Source organism: Macrosteles quadrilineatus, unplaced genomic scaffold, assembly GCF_028750875.1.
Source record: "Macrosteles quadrilineatus isolate MER2022 unplaced genomic scaffold, UCM_ALF_1.0 Scaffold_3__2_contigs__length_128488019, whole genome shotgun sequence".
Taxonomy (NCBI): domain Eukaryota; kingdom Metazoa; phylum Arthropoda; class Insecta; order Hemiptera; family Cicadellidae; genus Macrosteles; species Macrosteles quadrilineatus.
In genome coordinates, this window is record NW_026542596.1 from 118248156 (window position 1) to 118265894 (window position 17739).

At 35.4% G+C, this 17739-nt stretch overlaps 1 protein-coding gene across 2 annotated transcripts in view; it reads right to left on the reverse strand.

The window, feature by feature from the left end:
* Positions 1-2534: 2534 nt before the first annotated feature.
* Positions 2535-17739, reverse strand: part of LOC128988987 (zinc finger MIZ domain-containing protein 1-like) — a 68528-nt gene continuing 53323 nt past the window's right edge. For both annotated transcript variants that reach the window (XM_054410825.1, XM_054410824.1), the window contains exons 4-14: positions 16691-16882; positions 14077-14232; positions 13083-13473; positions 11348-11483; positions 10389-10599; positions 9861-10046; positions 9308-9450; positions 8215-8498; positions 7120-7310; positions 6541-6777; positions 2535-5870 (exon numbers count right to left, since the gene is read on the reverse strand). In XM_054410825.1, coding sequence (XP_054266800.1) covers positions 5715-5870; positions 6541-6777; positions 7120-7310; positions 8215-8498; positions 9308-9450; positions 9861-10046; positions 10389-10599; positions 11348-11483; positions 13083-13473; positions 14077-14232; positions 16691-16882 — 2283 coding nt within the window. In that variant the 3' untranslated portion in view covers positions 2535-5714. The remainder of the gene's footprint in view (positions 5871-6540; positions 6778-7119; positions 7311-8214; positions 8499-9307; positions 9451-9860; positions 10047-10388; positions 10600-11347; positions 11484-13082; positions 13474-14076; positions 14233-16690; positions 16883-17739) is intronic.

The following is a 17739-nucleotide window of genomic DNA, read 5'->3' on the forward strand; positions in this document are numbered from 1 at the left end:
CTTCCATAAGGATAACATTGTGATTGATTTGAATGTTATTATATTCTGAAACAGATGTCAATACATTAGTTCTAAAAAAGTTAAATCCCAGCTGTTTCGTTTGGTTTTGAAATGTTAACAGTTATTTGCATGTTTTTAAAAATAATTAGAAACCCGGCAAAGAAATGTTACCGATAGGACACGACGGGAGAAAAGTTTTACATTATATTTTAGTTTAAATATGCCAAGGACCCGACGACAAAGAAATATTGCCGGTCGGACACGGCGAGTCAACATACGGCAAGCAATGCAAAACGTAGGAGCCCAGACGAAGAGCTGGAACAGAACTTGTATTTACAAAATTACACTGACAATAACAAGAATTCAGCAGCATTCACTTGGCGAGATGGCATTAAAATGTCAGAAATGTGGTGCGCTACATTTTAAAGAAGAACAAAGAGGACGAGGCGAAGGATTTTCATTCCGCTGCCATAAAGGTAAAGTGAATCTACCACCATACCAAGAAATCTATTATATTAAGAGCGTTTAATGGAGCAAATCATTTGAGCAGAAACTACAAAGAGAACATTAGATCGTACAACTCTGCGCTCGCAATGGTCAGCACTCGAGCTAAAATTGAAGAACATAACAGTGGAGGGCCTTTCATGTAACTTAGGGGCCTATAGGTGCAAGACACAGTTTATCACCCAATTGTCACCTTTCAACCGTCAGAAGGGGAGCATCCCACATTTGCCCAAATTTATACCTACGGACGTCGAAACCGCTGTTCAAGAAAGAATGCTATAAACAAAGCTAATGGCTCTTGCAGCACTGACTCAACTTGATATTAATCCATACGTGCAAGTTTTCAACATGATGAGCTCCGTCCTGCAAAATACCCCTACTGAACAGCAAAATGATCTTAAAATGCATATAGTCAACGATCAAGCTCAAGATCAACGTCGATACAACGACGCAACTTCTAACGACGTTGCTATAATAACCTAATTTATTATTCGTGCGAATTCACACAGGTTCACCTAGTGGTAGCATAAATGGTTAACTCAATAGCTGAGTGGATATGGAGTGATTGACCATCAATCAGAAGTTACCCGGTTCAATCCTGTCCTGAGGAAAGACAAAATCTTTGGTTTAAAACAAAACACTGGACCCAACTGTTGATCTTTTTGGTTTTTTTTTTTAATAACCATGGCTTGAGAACCAGCTGATCTTGCTCAGTACCATGACATTGACAAAGCTGTCTAGCTGTCATCTCCTCATTAAAATCTTTGGATTATACAATGGTTTGGTTGGACTCATCATTCCCAAAATTGTCTATGATCTTGTGTGTCAGCAAAAATCTAAATCTAATATATACTATGCCTACTGTATATACTCGGGTGGGGTGGATGAATACCTGCCTGTCTGGGACTCTGACCACAAAAATCTTCATGGACATGGTCACTGGTGACTGGTCAATGGTCAGTGACAAAATTTTGGTTTACTTCCTTAGTTGAGTAAATAATTAGGGTTTGTGTTAGTGTTGACTTGGCTAAAGCATGAAATTCTTGAGTCATATATCATATTGTTACTGTACTATCTCTTAATGGTACAAAACCTACAGTGTGTTGAGCACTTTTCATATATTGGAAATCAATAGGAATCGCTTATAAAAGTACAGTATTAAGTTGTTCTTATTTTCAAACTAAATAAAGCTATAAAACCAGTTGGTCATTTGGAAAATTTTAGGTAATATGTCCAGAACTAGTATTGATCAGGTAAAACCCCCCTTCCTATGGTTTGACTAAAAAGTTATTTATTTTTCTATTCTGTAAAGCCGACTCCAGACATGTGCCATTCGCCAAGCACCAAGCATAGTGACTCGCCGAATCGCGAGTAGTGTGGAAAGGTGTTTGTCTATTTGGCAAGCAGCAAATGCTCTTGCTTGTGTTTTCCCGTTCATTGTTGGTATTTTTGCACACATTACAAGTAAATGAATACATATGCTATTCCCGAAACGAACAGTTGCTCGGAAAACAACACGTGTGTGTAGACGGCTATTCGTTAATCGGCGCATATGCAAGAAAACTAGATCGCCGAACGTGAAATATTTTGTGCTTTGTGAATGGCACACGTCTGGAGCCGGCTTTAGTGATGCCTCTTGTTTGAGGTATGGGGGTTTACCTTTTACCTTCAGTTACATCAAAGGTTTAGGGTATATTATCCCTTTTTGGTAACTTGATGTACCTTTATAACCCACTTAGCCTTCAATAGTCCACAAAACTTTAATGGGTTTGGACCGCTTTCCCTTAAAAGTGTTTGACATCATTACAAAAATGCCACTAGCGTAGATACGATAAAAAAAAAATTGACTATATGTTTACTAAACATTTCCTTCTATAAGAATCATTTTATGTCTTAGACATTTTTAACCAAGCAATAACTTTTTTTTCCCAAACATTTGGAATCATCTATACTTTTATAAAATTTAGTCACTGTTTTTGAAGCTTAAAGTATAAAAACACACATAGAGGAGTGTAATAAAAACACAAGTATTGTTTGTTGCCAAGTGTGTAATGAACAGGTTGCATAAATACATCTACTATGAAAACTATTTACAATATTCTTTCTGAGGCGTAGAAGAAAGCAAGCAAGGAAGACCTAGCTATCTAGATGGGCGAAGTGGATAGCGATTAGCCGTGACTTAATTGTTGGTATCTTTAGAATTGGTCCAAAAACTAACCTTAGAGTAGAGTGACTTTTCTGGTCTGGTTGATACGAACATAAAAACTGTCAAGCTTTAAAAGACACCATGTCAAAGATTCAATGATACTAAAACACTTGTGCTACTGTGAACTAGAATGCATTGTCTTCATTTTTTTATCAAGTGTTTCAAGTATTTTGCTATTAAATTATTGTTTCTGAAGAGGAATTCGGTTAAATTTTCTTTTGAATGCATTCTAGTACACTTTTAATATACAGATTTAGCTTTAAATACTGTACAGGACTTTGGACAAACATACACAAGTAAAAATACATTTAAAATGGTCGATCCCTATCCGTATCGGAGAATACTTAAATCACAATTGAAACTTTAGACACGAGCCGATGGCAGGGACCGACCAGAGTGTAAAAATAGAATACTTTTGCTCCCAAAAACTCAAATAAAAAATACTATTTTATATAAATCTAGGTACGGATACTTTATATACACCCTAAACTGGTTTCTTAAATGACGTATCAAACTCTTAATTTACCTATAATATTTGATCTTTACTCGATTTTGACAGTTTTTCTTATAAAATTTGATTAAAAGACAACTCTCTCAGTGGAGTTAAAACATCCTACAGTAAAAACTTGACGGACAAGACTCGTGGGAAAACCGATTAAGTAGGTTTACTACACGAAATGACAATTAACAGGTAAATAATTCTTTTAAAATGATAACAAACTTTTGTACTGTGTTTGTGTTAACATGGAAACACGGCAGAGCGTCCGTCGCAAACAACTGCTCTAGAATAGAAAAATAAACCTTTAACATCTCTACTACAACCTTCTCGTTCGACGAGTGAACCTCAATGCACATTTAGGGCTAGATTACACTTCATACATAGGAACACATAAGAACTTATGCAACACAGACTTATTATATGTTAGTTTTTGATCTACACAAACATTACAGAGTATGTACAATACTTAAAACTTAAAATAAAATTTTTATTATTCACAAAACCGAAAATTTATGAGAATAGAAATTATGATATCACAGTCTGGCCTTTTCATTTATACTTAAGTATCGATTATATTTTCATTAAAACCGATATGTACAACACAAGCTACTTCGGAGGGGTGCGAACAAAATAACAAAGCCTTAACACGTGTCGTTGGTACAAAACTGCAAATGAAACCTAACACAAGCCGATACATTAAACAGGAGTAGGACACTTTCAACTTACAAAATAGTTGCCTTCAATAATCTAGCCCTAATAAAATACCTTCTTAGGTAAAATATTGGTGTCCAATTTACTCAATTCATCTTTAATAGTTACCATTATAAACAGTTATAAACAAATTTTCTATGGTAATTAATAATAATTATATAAAATGATACAGGGCTACTGCAACATGTGAAGCACGTACAATATCAAATCTATGTCCTCGTACTTTAAAATATCACTATTAAACTTTGTATTATTATTTACTCTTGTTGATTCATTAGCACCGTTTTTTAGCCCTTCAAAACTTATGGATATGGTACATTAAATGTTCAAATTGTTCAGTTAAACAAAGTATGTTTTGAGTAGAAACCTTACTTCTTTTGGATTTTAAATTTTTCAAGTGTATTCGGATAATAATTTTTAATCCAGAAATATAAAATGACGTAAAGGGATATTTGATAAATAGCCTAGCTCAACTAATATGCTACTATCGCAAATTGTTATATATATATTTAATATTTATCACATTGGTAAAACGCTTCCTTTGACCAAAAGATATTTTTGAAATACAACTAACAACATTTGTTATTTAAATTAAATTTAGTTTAAAATCTCAACTCCAAGTTGAGGAGTTTTATCAGTGCTGCGTTACTAAATAGTATTTCAATGAACCCACAGAGATGAGGTTATTTTGTACGTACTTCACTAATCGACAAGAAGCTTTAGAATAAGAGAAGTCTCACTTCACAATCACATTCTCACATACAACTTACTTACATTTTGGATCCAACAACAGTTAAAATATAATATTTAATTGTTAATTATCTTTATTTAAATTTCAACTATTGTATACTATTTTCTAAGGGGACTGGCCGCCATTAATTATACTTTATAATATACCGTGCCACACTACAGTGTTATTTACATACGTACAATCGATCGTACTCGTAAGTACATATTGCGTGACGTTAGCTGTTTGCCTATCTGGGAATGGCCGGGTGGGGCAATGACTTTGATAGGAATATGAGCTGCTCGGCTCGTAAGTCTTAGGAGTGTCACACGCTTGGAACTAATCTTAACTTCCAGGAATTTACGAAAGTTAGGTTCAACAAACCTATTAGTTGTGTGTAAGTAGAGGCAGGTGCTTAAAAAACTTAGCAAGAAACTTTTGTTTATATAATGTTGTTAAGTTAAAAATCAATAAGGATTTTAACGTTAATATTCCTATAATTTGTAGAATTAACAATTTTGGTTCGGCAAGTATCTTTTAAACTTGTAGCTATAAAATCTCATTGATTTTTCTGTAATTTCTTTTTCTACAGAATTTGTGTAATTCATTCTTTTTTCAACATATTTATATTCGTGTACTTGTATTTCTACTATATTTATTTATATTTAGGTACTTTTCAAAATAAAAAAAATTAAATACCTTACCAATTTATTAATACAGTAATTGAAATAACTAAACTGCACACTCTACATTTTTTCAAACAATCTCAATCTTCAACACCATTAACTTTTCAAGGAACTATCACCGAGCGAAATTATGTCAGCCATTGTCCCACCGAGGAAAAATAAATACGAAATTCAATCCAATCTATAAATTAAAATACAAAGGAACATAGATACAAGAGAACGCATCTATAATTTTAAATAAGGTACAGCGAGTTAAGTAAAAATAAATATAACAAACTTCCTCTCCGACTATCGCTGAGGAACGGGATCGGACCGCGTTTGTAGAAACGTCTCTCACTTCCCATGGCAACTTAAGATTCAATTGAAGGAACATGTAGATGATCACTCGAAGAGCGCGAGTATGTCGTCGCTGGTGTGGGCTCCAGGTGTCCCCATGTTGCCGTTGCTGCTGGCCCCGCTTGACGGGGGGGTCGCTAGGTCAGGGGGGTCCAAGTAAGACAACAGCTCCATCGGGTCTACCACATTATCCGGCAACAGCTGCAATAAACATTACATCGGTTAAATGCATATTTGATCCTTAGAATTAAAGGCTATTCACAATAGTAAAACTATTTCTATCTTTGAATTTTAGAATAAGTAGGATAGCAGTCAGCTTACCTTGAAGAAGTACAGGTAGGCCATAGAACATCCCTGTACTTCTTCAAGTAACTATCCTCCTTATTCTACTATTCAAAAATCCTGTTCTAGAGCCTTTCCTTGAACAAATCTATCCATCCCAAGCCTTTCTTTTCTTTCTTTAAACTTTAGTCCTGATTGTTTTATAATATATTGTTAATTAGTTTAAATATTTTAATAATCTCTCACATATCCACACACTATGCTTCACAAAGGTTAAGAAATCACTTAGTGGATTCTATTTGATGACTGATGAGATTTGTTGACGCATTACTATTCTCTATGAATTATGTAAATAAAGAAATATTGTCTATTCCTTAGGTCTGCGTCGTAAGCCGGGTATAGTTCACCATTGCGGTGGCCGGTCTTTTATTACCGCACTCAACTGGGTTCACACTAAAGAGGACTAGGGAGCCCTAAGGATAAGACACGGATCATACCCATCGTTCACCATAGGCTGCCCCCAACTACTACTACCTACATAACGCTTCACCATACAACATAACATGGTTAAGTTAGGTTAGGTACTCACATTGAGAGCTTCCTGGCCAGTGCCTTCGCCATCAATAACAGCCGCTGGGTCAAAGTTGAGGTCGCTGGGTATATCGTTGTCCGAGGGGGGAGGTGGAGCGTTGGATGTGTCGGCAGTGGAGGAAGGGGGTACGGAGGGTGGACCACTGCCATTCCCGTTGCCGTTACCTCCCCCCCCACCACTGCCTGGTGTGTGCGGTGTGTGAGGGGTGTGTGGAGTATGCGGCGTGTGGGGCATCTGAAACAAAAAGGTTGCTTATATTTTGGTTGAAAGTATGACAAATGTATTTACTTAGTACTGAAAGTGGAATTAACTATGTGTTCTTGAAGTTCATGTGAGAGGCATCCAAATACAAGCCACAAATTGGACAAAAGAAAAACCAATAGGAAAGGAAATTAAGTTAAATGCAAGGGAAAATCACCTGATCGTTTTCTCCTTGTTCTAAAACAAAGCTTGAAAAATATATTTTTTTTATATCTGCTGCCATTGAGAATGGCCACTCTTTGCCACTGAAAAAAGACCTAACCCAGAACTGTAATTGAACAAAAAAAGTTGTGTTTGAATAAACGTATAACTCACTTGTTCATTGAGACTCTTCTCCATTGCGTTGAGGGGATCCAGGGAGTTGACTGACTCACTAAGGTGACTAAGAGGTCCACTTGAGAACTCATTGTTGGAGGAGGAAGTGTTGGAGTTGAAGTCGTACCCTCGGCCCATCGTGCTTGAGTAGGAGGGAGGTCCGGAGTTCATCATCGACCCACTGGCAATACCTGCAGAAAACATTCATGTATCTTTGACTATGGATAAAATTAGACATTCTATTCCCATTTTAAAGTTGAATTGTGCTAAAGAATCCCTAGACTTTTCAAAGATTATTTTGTTTGAAGACTTACTGTTCAAGTCTGTACTTGAATTGTGAAAGTAACAAATATAGTAATATATTCAAAAATTGATCCGTGTAGATGTACTGACTAAACTGTTTATACCTTTAAGTTGAATTGCGATAAAGAACAAGCGATTTATCAAAAGTTGATTTTGTAGATATAATATTGACTCACTGTTAATTTCTGAAGCTGAATTGTGATAAAAGAATGACTAAACATTTAGCCATAAACATTTGGAAAATGACACTGAAAACAGAATATTTTGTACCCTGAGAGACTTTGTCAAGTGTAGAGAAAGTAGTAAAGCTTTTCAAAAGAGCATCACTTCTTAAAAATAAAATAGAATTCAATGTAAGATAGCTGCTATCCTCCTTATTCTACAGTTCAAAATCCCGGCCTAGTGCCTTTCCTTGAACAAAACTATAGATCTACTCAAAGTCGATTCTTGTACAGATATATTGATTTACCGTTCACACATTACTTGAATTGTGATGAAAGAGCGACTAGATTTACCGAAAGCTGATTCGAATAGATAGATTGACTGGAACTGAATAGTAACAAGAGAAGTATGAGTGGTGTAGTGAAGGGGGAACATGTGGGAACGGCATCCCCACTTTGCTTTTTCCAAAGAACCTAAATATTGGTAAGCGACCCCGGTTTTCCCACAATGGTGAGCGTTTCCACATTGGAAAAATTGAATTGACCGCACGCGGTCTAATGGAATTTGTCCCCACTATAGACTTGAATAGTGACAAAACAACGATTAGATCTATTCAAAGTATCGACTTACTGTTCATATCAGGAGGTATGTAGGGACTCATGCTTTGGCTCATGTCCCAGTTGTTCATGGTAGGGAGGGTCATGCTGCCGGGACTCATAGCCTTGTTGAGTCTCTTAGCACTGCAGGAGTCGCTCGTGTCTTCTTCCGACTTGATGTTCAGGTTTACTCCTCGTGCAGGTTTCCAGTTGGCCGACGAGTCGATGGTCACTTCCTCAACGTCCGATGTTGTCAGGGTGTTCAGAATGCCCCACATGTATTGGTCCACTTCTAACCCTTCTAGCTGCGCCGGTTTACTGCAAGGAGAATGAATTTATGAGCACTCGGTTATAATTTGGCTAAAATAAAACTAGAGATTAAATTCCTATGTTGACGTTTCGGCCGGTTGAATGAAAATGAACGTTGTTGAATTCAGCCACAGCCAAAGTGCACAGATTTAAACTTCTGATATCTGTCGAATATGGGAACTTTACAATCAAGCAAAACTAAATATACTACTTACTACTACTTATCAAGAACATTTTATGTCAACTACCACAGTGAGACAAATTAAGGGAAAAGATTTAGACACTATGATTTGCACATTCAGTTACGTCCTTGTTGAAAAAGAAATGGCTTAAAGTGCTCTATTAAAATGGGATGCCTACTTCAGCATCCTAAAGTCATATTTATTAAGGAGTATAAAAAACTTAAAAACCTTAGTGAATCGCAGGTTCCTAAAAATAAAATCACTTGCTCTCGGGGAGCAAAAGGTTTTACGTTTGTTGGGGGCGCAAGGAGGAGAAAAATTCTTCAAAAGGAAGGGGGAACGGGACACAATTATCTCTCCGGCCCATAGCAAGTCACATGCTAACCGCAAGCCTGATCATTGGGCTTTTAATAAACAGTCCTGGATAAGAAACAACTGGCCTTAGCATTGATGATGGAATACTAGCCTAAGGTCTTAGAAGCAAAGCTACACAGACCATTTCACTCCATTCTGCATGCACCTTTCATGTGTATTTAGCTTAAAATACACACCCCAGCGTGTGTCTGTTTTAAAGAATTGTATTGAAAGCATTAACTTATTTTTAGGTCTTTAATTAAAGCAAAAATAGGAACTTACTTGCACACAGGACACCTCCAAGAGCCTCTCTCACAGTTGAGCTGAAGGTATGATTCCAGATCGAAGCATTGAATGTGTTTACAATCGTGGCCTCTCGCTGGTAAGGTGATCTTCTTGAATGTTATTGGACACTTAAGCGACACCTGAAATAGATTTTACATCAAGTTCAACTCTAAAATTTTTAAAATATTCAAATAAGTTTATGAACAGATTTTGTGACAAAACATTTTTTTAGAGCGGGTTCACACCGTTTGTTCTGTTGTGTGATTTCATGCAAGGATGTTGTAAACGAGATAAAAGTCAAACTTCAGAAATGTCAATAATTTTTATCATATAAATGTTGATCTAGCTGTTTAAAAGTTTTTGTAATGGAACGGTCAAAACTCTGGTCTTATTGTAAACTATCATCGACCTTTTGTAAGATAGCATCATTAACTTTTAGCCCAATGACAAATGGCATCTGGGTCCAGAAATCTTGGTTGGAATCGAACCAGTGATCTCAGATTTGAACACAAATACTATAACCACTCGGCTACTCAGACAATTCACATACCTTGAGAGCCGTTTGTTCCACACTGTCCCTATCTTGACAGTTAAGGCCGGATGACGCGGTATTGCTGAAGTTGCGCTTGATTTTTGCTATACAGTGGTCTGCGGTGAGAAGTCTCTTACGTAGCAAACCTTGCAGCACGCTGCGTACACTCGGCCTGTGCACCAGCTGCAGCACGAACAGATGCGACTGCGGACAGAAACAGACAAATTAAAAATACAATCACAGCCAAACTCCTTCATTGACTATTTTGTATGCAAATTAACATTTAGAAACTAATTAATATATTGTACTAACTTAATTGGATTTTCTACTATGAAGGACTTAAAGAAAGGTTGTTTTTGACTGAATTTTGAAATCCTGCCATGAAATTCGGGAATTTACCAAATTTTATCAATAAACAAACAAGCTGAAGCTTTCACTCATCTTACACTTTATGCTCCTAAATGTGTGTCGGTATCGTAGAAATCTCAGCTAATCCATCTATATTGGAACAGTTATTGATGCTAAACAATTAAGCTTAAGACTTACACAGCAACAAGCTGAGACTGTGATTTGGATGGTGTTGCGGCCGGGTTGGCAGACCTCTTTGAGGTACAGAGGTTTGTGAGACGTCTTGTTCTCTCCTCGGTCGATGGTGAGAGGCGTTGCGTTGACGGAGACCTGCACGGACGCTGGCCAATTCGTGTTCATTTGCCGGTCCTCGTGGTGGAAACATTTGAGTTGCAGCTCCAGGTCTGACCTAGAAAAGTAAAGAGCGTGAGGGTTTGCACGCGGAATTGTTGAAATAGTAAATATAACAATGGGAAGAGTTATGTTGTATAAGTCAAGTCTTAAACCTAAGCCTGTATATTGCCAAATGCTTAAAAATACAGAAATTTTAATATGCTGTGCTATAATAAAGATCCATAAAGTAATCATAAGTTATGTTTGCGTATAAACGTAATTGGACAATTTGATTTTCAACCTTTCTGTCCTCTTGGAATTCAAGAAAATGCTGCATAGAATTGGTAGTGAAAAGCTATAGATTTTTCTGGAATTTGTAGTCAAAAAAATCAGTTAACAAAAATTTAGATAAAAAGGTTTAAAGTTGCCTTGCTCCATCTCTCAATCATCTTGCTGTTTGACATTGCAACGTCAAATCTCGCAGTGTCTTTAGAACAAAAACTTAGGTCCGCAATGTTCTAGGCAAACTTGAGGTTTTTATACACTAAGCCCAAGATGTGTGTGGTAAGCACTGAGCAGAAAATTATAAATGCAATGTGTGAAAACAAGATACAAGTAAAGCATCCAATGCGAATCTTCCGAGGACAGTTGGTGAAAGAAGTTGTCTCCAAGCGCACGCTAAAGTGTCATACAAAAATAGCCATCTCAATTACTCGATTGCAAACAGTTAAGGTTGGATCAAACAGATGTACGGATTACCAAGGAATTACCAATAGTCGAGATTCTACTGCAATAGTCAAAATACAAATAAAGATAAGGTTTACCTCCACATGAGCGTCTGGTGGACTGTAGGCTTGAGTTGGAAGACATGGTTGCTCACTGCTAGGTTGTGCTCTAGACGGAAGGGTGGTAAAATGATTCCATCTCGAACAGGGAACGTTAGTCTCAACTCATCGTCTTCTAAAAAAACAATTTACCATGACAAAACTTTGCTTGTTTATGGATATCTTTTGATCAAACTTGGCAAATATATTCATTTTATACTAAGCAATAATTATTTTACTTAAAACACACTATTTATTAGTTTCCTTGTAGCAGCAAACCTAGGTACTCGTTAAACCTAATGTTATTTAAATAGACCAATTGAAAATCAATTCAGTCAAATGGAAATCCGCTTAGACGGCAGGTTTGCTGCGGCGGGGGTATTTTTTTTTTGTAACACTAGCAAGGTACTAAGTAAATTAATAGTTGGTTATTGGTAAAATCAAAGTTTACACATGCTACGCAAAAATTTAACGTAGCATGTGTAATCTTTGATAGTATGAGTAAAAGCAGAATATAAAATCTAACTTGCTCATGTGATTAAAACTTTTTGAGATTTAAAATCTAGTAGTGATAGTATCCAGTAAAGTTGAAGAATGTCATTTGGTCATCATAGAATTGTTTCCATGCTGTTGTGTGACAGACTGTTGTTTTCAACATGTTTCACCAAAATTACTTTTTAAACATACTTGCTCCAATATGGAAGTATACATTCTACATCTAAACAAGATTAATGTTTTTAAACTTCAAGTTCAAATTTCAACCGCAATTTTTAAATCTAGTCACAAAAGCGTACTAAATCAGTTGAAAAATAAATCAAATAGAAGAATTCAAATTTAACCTCAGTAACAATCGAATGAGTAACAGTTATGGCACTTGGAACACTCGACTCTTATCGTCTGCAATAAATAAGTCAGCAAGTTGTTTGCTGACCGTAGTGTTTAACATTAGAGGAATGATGATGGGTGAAACGAGCAGATAAAACAATAATGGTATCAATACGATGACCTATCAAACCCAATGCTTTCGGTATAGTAGTTTGCCATTCGTAAATAAACTCTCGTTTCAAAGTGGTAGTAGCTTAAATATGGGTGTCTGTTAAGCTATTCCATATTGTTTGAATTACATAAACAACATTTTTTATAGAACCGAACTGTGATTGGACGGTTGATTAAATAGTGTTACATTTCTGGGTAATAAAAAATACTGATGTTACAATGCTGGAGCATTTTGACCAATTAAAAAGTCAATAAGTACCACCAAAAGTTTTACAGAAGTTTGTTTGTTAGTGTTTACGATCTAGTTAGTTGATTAATTTGTTTGTAACAATGTCTCTTCCTGCTGAATTAATTTTTATTTTAGTTATTGATTACAAAAAAAAACTAAATCTTTATTTTAAAGAGAAATATCTGATGTGATTTTATGTTTACTGGTGATGTATCTCAATTTTGTAAATGATGTGTCAAAAATATTGATTACATAAATCAAGTGGTGATTTGTATGAAAGTAAGTACGCAGTTTAAGAGAAAGCATTCCAAACCCCTAAAATTTCTGTGGATATTTTGGGAGCAAAACCAGTTCTCACGCAGAAGTTTCAGTAGCTATAACCAGTAAGCTAGAAACACACCCCTTGTTTAACTTAGGTTAACTTTTCAAAGAATGAACTCAAGTTTCATTTTTTAAACTTAGAATAAAACATTTTAACAATATTTATAAGGTAAAAAATTGTATACATACTTTGTACAGGGAGAGGAGGCTTGAGTTCGTTGAAGTTAGGTTTGATATCAGCGTTGGGGCTGATGTACGGGGGCATGCTGGTAGCGGGGGTGAGCGGAGGTGTAGGGTTGCCGGGTATGGGGCTGTGTTGGTAGCTGCCACGCATGCCCACCTCCTGCATGCCCCCGTACTGGGGCGCTGCACTCGTCTGGTGAGGAGGGAACTGTCCGAAGTACTGCCCGGATTGGTTTGTTGACGTCGTGTAAGGCGGGGTTGTTTGCCTCATGACTCCTGTTGACCCCCGATTCCCCGCCGTGCTTCCTCCAAAAACTCCCCCCGCTCCCCCCATAGACTGCTGGGGTGGGTATTGCCCTTGGAAACCCGGCCTGCCGGCTCCATACCCACTGGAATACTGGAAAATAATAATAAAAAATAATTAAAACAAAGAAGATTATTGTCTTCCTAATGAAATTCTACTAGTGTTTAATTGCATAAATCACTACAATAGTACAATATTATTAGTGAAACATAATGAAAATTGGTATCTTAAAAGTGTTATCATAGACTTACCAACACAAGTAGAATTCTCATCCCATTGTAAATTTTGAAGCTTGATTTTCATGTCTAATTCAGGTTTGTCGACAAAATTTTGTTTCTAATATTTTAGAATTACTCTTTTGATTTATTTACTTATTGGTTATATAGCCAGGGGATGAGTTACTGTTTTTGATTAGATCGCATTATTTTGTTAAACGAGATTTAAATAAATGAAATATCAAGAATCAATTTGTAAATAAAAACACCGTCCTAGCGGCACCGGACGAAACCAAAAGATACTGTCTTGAGCTGATCCATAAGTATGAGAAATCTACTAAGGGAGTATATTTATCTATATCATTTACCAACATCATTTTTAAATATCCTTGTTACTAAACATTACTTCTAATTTTTTTTTCTTGCATAAACATGTGTAAGAAATCTAAAACCTAGTACAGTATACTATGATTCTTTTTACCTGAGGGTTAGGCTGAGGGGGAAAGCCTGGTTGCATGGTAGGGGAAGGTCCTGGTCCGGGGTAAGCTGTTTGCCTCTTCTGAGACATGTGCATGGCCGGACTGGGGTAAGGGGCAAGTCTCCTGGGGTAAACTTGCGACCCGGGCGGGACTCCCTGCTGTAGATAAAACGGGAGTTAGTGTCGTGTAAAACATCATTGTAACTACAGAGAAGTAAAGTACAGAGGAAACATTCAATGGTATACTAATGAGGTGTCTAGCACTAACACTGGTGTCTACCCTAGTGGAAGTGATCAATATATATCAATACAAAAATTGTATATTGATACGTATTGATACGTATGTGTATTTGGGCCAATACACATCAATACACATCAATACATATCAATACAAGTAAATATAGGATCCGAGTCATTAGCTTAATTGAAAATAATTTGTAGCTTGTTAAAAAACAATTTTTAATTTGTTTCAACACATTGAATCACATCTACTATGCACTAAAAATAAAATAAAAATGAAAAAGTAAAAAAATTCTTGTCAAAAAGCTCTAGGTGTTCCCGAGATTTGAACCTGGGACTCCAGCATGGTAGCCGGATGTCTAAGCCATTACGCCACGGACGCTTCATGTGTGACTAACTTTGAATGCGAGAAGCTGTGTTAGGCCTCATAATTAAACTTTGAAAAGATTTTTCAATGGCATTTGTGTCATTTCAAGCATGTACCTATATGCTTTAACATGTTTCAAAACTGTTTTATTACCAGTTCAAACTCTTTTCTTGCTACTTGGGTGATGTGAATAGTGTGTCAATACAATTTATTTTTATTGATTTCTAGAAATAAGGAATTCAATTCAATAATGAATTTGTGAGTAATTTTTATCCCTAATAACCCATTAGGAAAGAAATTGTTAAAAGTTGTCGAAAGTTGTATTACAATTGTTGTATAACAATTTTAAAACATTTTGATTTAAACTTCATATTACAACAATGTTGATATAAGATTGAAACAATTTTAAAAATGTTTAACAATAAGTTTTTTGCAGTTGAAAAAAATAAGTTTCAATACGAGCTGTAACTGTTTTACAACAATTTTAAAATTGTTTTACAATCAGTTTTTTGAAGTTTAAGAAAATTAGTTTTAATACAAGTTGTAAACTGTTTTATAACAATTTTAAAATTATTTAGCAATCAGTTTTTGGCAGTTTAAAAAATAAGATTTAATACAAGTTGTAACTGTTTTACAACAATTTTAAAATGATATATTTTTAAATTATATTGAGTTTTAGGTACCTCAGCTAACGTCTATGACCTAAAACTAAAGTTTTTCCTTTTTTCAAAAAATAACATTTTTATTACTGTTTATTTAACCACTTTACATTGATATTTTGTATAATCCATAATGCTCATTTGTGATACATTTGAGAGATATTTTGAATTTTATTTACCCGTATTGATGTCTATTGATTTATATTTACATCTAACATATTTAAAAAATATTCTCTATTGATATCAATGAACGATTTGTTTGCTCTAATGATCTATATTGATATATTTTATGTTTATAGATGTCTTGTGATATGTATTGACTAAGTTTTCAGTGATGTCTATTTGTTTGTATTTACTTGTAATGATATCCATGAACATCTATTGATATCACTAAGCATCTAGTGATATCAATAGATTTTTTCTATTGATTTCTATTGATGTCTTCCACTAGGGTAAGAAGTCTAACACCCCCTCGTCCTCATGTACTACAACACTCACGGTGGAGGAAGACCATGTGCCTTGTGCGATAGGAATTTCCACACCGTGCTCGCCGCTCTGGTTCTTCCTTGCTTGTCACAAGTATATTTTACGGCACAACATACCTTACCGTGTCTAATTGTATCAATTAAATAGTGGAAGTTTTCTCCTAGGCTCAACCTTTAATAAGCGCAACTAATGCAAGAAAATGAGTTGAGCTTTGATTTAGGAAGGAAATAATTTCTGATAATTTCTCTAATTTAAGTCCGATGTTTATGTATAAGCTCTCCGAGCGAAAACAGTTGTCTGATATTTTTTTTCAAAATCCAAAAGATCCCAAATTACATTGTTTCCTTCAATTAATTATGTTGAATTTTGAAAATATATGTGTTTATAAGATATTTCTAAATATTTAAACATAAACTGATATACTTATGATCTAAACCATGAATTAGAGATACTGAGGCGATATCATTGTTTCATATCTATAATTGGGTTCAGTTTGTACACAAAACAATACATTCTGATCGGAATGTGCTGTGTAGAAGTTTTAAATAGTCATGATTGCCTATTTTGTTTATCTTTACTTATCAATATGACCTCTGGTTCAATGTACAGTTTTCCCTGAGTTACAGTACCGGAATATGAGTTAGTTTTCATTCTGCAATGCTATAATACAGAACCCAACAATATACATTTACCAATCAGTTTGCTAGCTAGAAAAAATTATGTCTTAAATAATATATTGTTTTAATAAAGTAAAAGTTGCTCTTATGTGCACTTTATCCTGTGTTAATTTACAAGGTAATTTAGTAACTCAAAACTTTAAAATACCTTATTCATACAATAGTTAGTCTAATAATCAATAATTTACCTGCATCCCCATTTTCCCCATGGTGGGACCCATGCCCATATTGCCATGCATGGGTCCAGAGCCTTGACCCATCATTCCCATTGAACCCATAGAGTTCATGGGGCTCATCCCATTCATGGGGCCCATTGGTCCATGGCCCCGTTGACCCCCGTAGCTTCCCCCATACTGCTGTCCGCCCTGCGGTACCTGCATCTGGATAAAAAACATTTCTTTAGTTCTTGGAAATAAATTAAAAATAGTTCAACAGTTTCTAAAAGATTTAATAACACTCAGGACACAAAGATTAAAAATTGACTCTAAAAACGAATGGTTATATTTTAAAGTTAGTTTTGTTGCATACAAAAACGCCATAGATTTTTGTCATAGATCTTCATATATTAGGATGCCAAGCTTTTGACGGGACATATTTTACACATTAATTCAAGCTAGGCCAAGAGCATTGGCACATAGCTTAAAATCATATTTGTTATGGCAGGACTTGAACCTGGATCATTGCGACCGAAGGCACAGGCTCTATCGCTAGCCCAGCTTGCTTCCAGATGTAGTAACCGCTTCAGTAGATTCAGAAGAAAAGTTATCTTTTTAAATTGTGTTTAAAAATTGTTTAAAATGTACAGAATAATTTAGTTTTCCCCTTAACTTTGCTTTAAAGTTGTACACAATGAGCAACTTTTTAAAGAAAATTAATTTTATACTGTACAGTTTTTTTAAAGGGCTTACCAAAAGAGGATTAGTTAAAAATGTGTGTTAAAAAAAACTTATATAAATAATATCTAAACGGTGAATGTAAAATACTAAAAACTACTGTACTGCTAATCTGCTATTATAGTTTTATTTACTCTTTATCTAATCCTAATTTATCAGGGAAAAAATAAATTATGAACACAGTGAATATATAAAAATCTAATTACAAACACAGTGAATATAAAGTTACAAAATTTTACTTTCAACATTCTTTGTGGTTTTTAAAATACGAAATATCACAATCCTTTTCAAACAAGAGGAATAAACAAAATTAAATCATTAAAGTCTCTCCTTAGAACCGCTCA